The following is a 4,329-nucleotide window of genomic DNA, read 5'->3' on the forward strand; positions in this document are numbered from 1 at the left end:
GCCCTCCCTCCCTCCCTCACTCTCCAACCTCGGCCTTCCCCAACCAGATCCAGCCCTCCCTCCCTCACTCTCCAACCTCGGCCTTCCCCAACCAGATCCAGCCCTCCCTCCCTCACTCTCCAACCTCGGCCTTCCCCAGCTGGGTTCAGTCCTCCCTCCCTCACTCTCCAACCTCGGCCTTCCCCCCAGCTGGGTTCAGTCCTCTCTCCCTCACTCTCCAACCTCGGCCTTCCCCCCAGCTGGGTTCAGCCCTCCCTCCCTCCCTCACTCTCCGACCTCGGCCTTCCCCCCCAGCCGGGTTCAGTCCTCCCTCATGCGCTCCTGGACGTCCAGGGGAAGCGTCTGGAACAAGGACTCCTCCACAACCAGGCCTCGGCTGCTCAGGCCTCCGCAGCCGCCTATCTCGGGGGGCAGCGTGTCCAGCTGGTTACCTTTCAGCTCCAGCCGGGTGAGCAGGGTGAGCCCGCCCACCCTGGCCGAGAGGGCAGTCAGGCTGTTGTGGGCCACCTTCAGAGTCTTGAGCTTCTTGCAGAAGAATAGCTCGTTGGGCAGGGACCTGATGGAGTTGTTGGAGACGGCGAAATGGCGGAGGTTTTGCAGGACTCCGATCTCGGGCGGGATCGCGCTGATACGGTTGTGGGAGAGGTCGAGGTGTCGGAGTTTATTGCACAGGAAGAGCTGGGGGGGTATGACCTCCACCAGGTTATTGTTGAGATAGAGGCTCTCCAAAGAGGCAACTTTTTTGATGTGTTCCGGGATGTGCTCGATGTGGTTGTGACAGAGCTTCAGACACGTTAGCTTTGGGCACTGCTGGAGCTGGAAGATCTCGTCGATGGACTGGAGGTTGTTCTCCTTTAGGCTCAGCTCCTCCAGGTTCAGGAGGTTGAAGACGGCCTGAGGGATGTGCTCCAGCTTGCACTGAACCAGCTCCAGCTCCCGGAGCTGCTGCAGCTTCCTCAGACTGCTCAGGGTCACCAGCTTGCTGCCGCTGTTGTAGATGGTCAACCTCTGAAGGTGGCTGGACACCTCGCCCAGGCTGGCCGGGAGCTTGGTCAAGTTGCCGCTCAGGGACAGGACCCGGAGACGCCGGAGCTCGCACAGGGAATCGGGGAAGAGGCACTTTGCGGCCTCGGGAGTCAGCGTGCCCGCCAGGTACAGCTCCTCGAGGCGCCTCAGGGCGTGCAGCCAGGCGGGGAGGGCCTGGGGGTCGTCGAAGCGAACCCGGAGCACCTTGAGGTGCTCCCCGAGGAATCCCAGCGCGGGCCCGTGCAGCTTGAGCGCGCAGTTGAGCAGCGACAGCTCCTGCAGGTTCACCAGCTGCGCCACCTTGGCGGGCACCTCCAGCTCGCTGGTCAGTTCCAGTTTGAGGGATTCGATCTCCAGCACCTCGAAGATGACGCTGGGGAGAGCCGGGAGCATGGATAGGTGCAGCTCCAGCCGGTTCTCACTGTTCCTCTGCAGCCTCTGCCTCACCTTCTCCTCAGTCCACTCATAGTCCAGGTTCAGCTGCGTCAACCTGTTCTCGCTGACCTCGGACAAGAAGACGGCAAACCTCTTAGAATACAAGGAGTCGTACTGGTCTATCAGGTGCAGCATGAAGGCAAAATCATTCCTGACGTCGGGAATGTCGCTGATCCCTGATTCCCGCCGCACATACTCGAAGGAATACTCCTTGAGAGGTCGGTAGAACAGCCAGTAGAGGGTGTAGAGGCCGGTACAGCCGTACACACTCACAAAGCAGAGGTAACAGACGGCCAGCTTGAAGAAGAGGTGGGCCTTGGTGTGATTGCAGCAAAATTGGCTGTAACCGGTCACGTCCTCAATGTTAACGGTGCAGGGGACCACCACGTGGATGCTGAGCATCAGCCAAGCATTATAGAGCAGGATCAGGACAAACTTGACGACCCGGATGACGGCCTGGCGTGTGTACATGATGTACAGGATGTCTCCTTGTTCCACGTGCACCCGGAACTTCTTCACCTTTTCAAACAGGGCCTTGGCTTGCTCGCCCTCCTTCTTATCCAGGGCGCTCACGTTGCCCGCGTCCAGCACCACCAGCTCCGGCCCCGGCTGGCCGCCGGGGTAGGCGGCCGACGCGCCCCCCTCGGGGGCCGCCCTGCCCTCGGGTTGGGAGCCAGTGCCCGGCGAGGGGTCTGCGGGGGGACCCTGCTGCCCCACTCCCTGGTTCTCGGTGGAGACCTCACTCAGCGCCTGGGTTGTCCAGGGGGAGTCGAAGCATTTGCCCAGGATGGAGACAAAGTGTTCGATCTTGGAGCTGGTGCCCGGGAACTTGAACCAGAAGCTGCCACAGATCATAAAGAGCAGGGTGTGGATCAGTACCAGGTAGGGGAAGTACTTGGCGTACCAATGCAGGGCCTTCTCGTAGCAGATCTGGTTAATGAAGCTATACTGCTGAAGGTCCAGGTTGGTCTTTAGCCCGTTGAGGGCGTGCGCTGAGCTGGTGGAGGGTTTGAACTGGAGCATAAAGTCAGAACAATTGAGGTTGAACACCGACTGTGGAGACACTGGCCCAGGGAGGCAGATAATCTTGTCCTGAGTCACCTAGAGACAAGACGAATACCAACGTTAAATCATAGAAACCCTACAGTGCAGAAAGAGGCCCTTCTGCCCATCGAGTCTGCACCCAACACAATCCCACCCAGGTCCTACCCCCATATTATACCCACTAATCCCTCTAACCTACACATCCCTGGATACTAAGGGGCAATTTTTTAGCACGGCCAATCAACCTAACCTGCACATCTTTGGACTGTGGGAGGAAACCGAGAGGTGGTAAATGGAGTTTAATGCGGAAAAGTGTGAGGTGATTCACTTTGGTAAGAATAACAGGAGTACAGAATATAGGGCTAATGGAAGGACTCTTAGTAGTGTTGATGAGCAGAGAGATCTCGGGGTACATGTGCATAGATCCCTGAAAGTTGGCACCCAGGTTGATAAGGTTGTTGAGAAGGCGTACGGTGTGTTAGCTTTTATTGGTAGAGGGATTGAATTTCGGAGCGGTGAGGTCATGTTACAACCGTACAAAACTCTGGTGCGGCCGCACTTGGAGTATTGCGTACAGTTCTGGTCGCCGCATTATAAGAAAGATGTGGAGGCATTGGAAAGGGTGCAGAGGAGGTTTACCAGGATGTTGCCTGGTATGGTGGGAAGGTCTTATGAGGAAAGGCTGAGGGACTTGAGGTTATTTTCATTAGAGAGAAGAAGGTTGAGAGGTGACCTAATTGAGGCATACAAGATGATCAGAGGGTTAGATAGGGTGGACAGTGAGAGCCTTTTTCCTCGGATGGAGATGGCTAACACGAGGGGACATAGCTTTAAATTAAGGGGTGGTGATTATAGGACGGATGTCAGAGGTAGGTTCTTTACTCAGAGGGTAGTAAGGGTGTGGAATGCCCTGCCTGCAGCAGTTGTGGACTCGCCAACTTTAAGGGCATTCAAATGGTCAGTGGATAGGCATATGGATAACATTGGAATAGTTTAGGTTAGAGGGTCATTAGATTGGTTCCACTGGTCGGCACAACATCGAGGGCCGAAGGGCCTGTACTGCGTTCTATGAAACCCATGCAGACACGGGGAGAATGTGCAAACTCCACACAGACGGTGACCCGAGCTGGGAATCGAACCCAGGACCCTGGAGCTGTGAAGCAGCAGCACTAACCCACTGTGTCGCCCTAAATGCTACGGATTCAGGAAATCTGGAATTAGCAACAGGAAATGTTGGGAAAACTAAGCGTGTCCGGCAGTGTTTGTGGAGATGGAAACGCACCACCCCCACCCCCGCGGGAATTGTCACGGGCGGGAGGTGAAGTTTGACGGAACGTCCACTTGTCCATCCGCGGGAGTGGGAATTTCCAAACTCGCAGCGGTCGGAATGGGAAAACCCCAGGCAGCATTTAACACTTCAGAACTGGGGAAAAGGTTAGGAACGGAATGGGTTCGGAGCGAGGGAGGAAAGGCTGGATCGAGGTGGTGGTCCCTGCGAGACAGAGTGATTGATTGGTTAATAAAGTACACCGCACCCTGAGATTTATCAACGTGGGCACCCCATAGAAAAAGTGTGGCACGGCGGTTAGCGCCGCTGCCTCACAGCACCCGGGTTCGATTCCCGGCTCGGGTCACTGTCTGTGCGGAGTTTGCACATTCTCCCCGTGTCTGCGTGGGTTTCATCCGGGTGCTCCGGATTCCTCCCACAGTCTGAAAGATGTGCGGCTAATTTCAGGAACAAAAGGGAGGAAGTGAGAGTGGCAAATAGAACCCCACAGGGCAGAAAGAGGCCCTTCGGCCCATCGAGTCTGTACTGAACACAAT

The 4,329-nt window shown here is 56.5% G+C and overlaps 1 protein-coding gene across 1 annotated transcript in view; it reads right to left on the bottom strand.

Annotated features, from left to right (window-relative positions):
* Nucleotides 1-300: 300 nt before the first annotated feature.
* LOC145360968 (volume-regulated anion channel subunit LRRC8C-like) overlaps nt 301-4,329 on the bottom strand; it is a 30,225-nt gene continuing 26,196 nt past the window's right edge. The window contains exon 3 of the mRNA XM_080216471.1: nt 301-2,562. Coding sequence (XP_080072597.1) covers nt 301-2,562 — 2,262 coding nt within the window. The remainder of the gene's footprint in view (nt 2,563-4,329) is intronic.

Source organism: Carcharhinus amblyrhynchos, chromosome 33, assembly GCF_965287045.1.
Source record: "Carcharhinus amblyrhynchos chromosome 33, sCarAmb.v2.hapA, whole genome shotgun sequence".
In the NCBI taxonomy this organism is placed as follows: domain Eukaryota; kingdom Metazoa; phylum Chordata; class Chondrichthyes; order Carcharhiniformes; family Carcharhinidae; genus Carcharhinus; species Carcharhinus amblyrhynchos.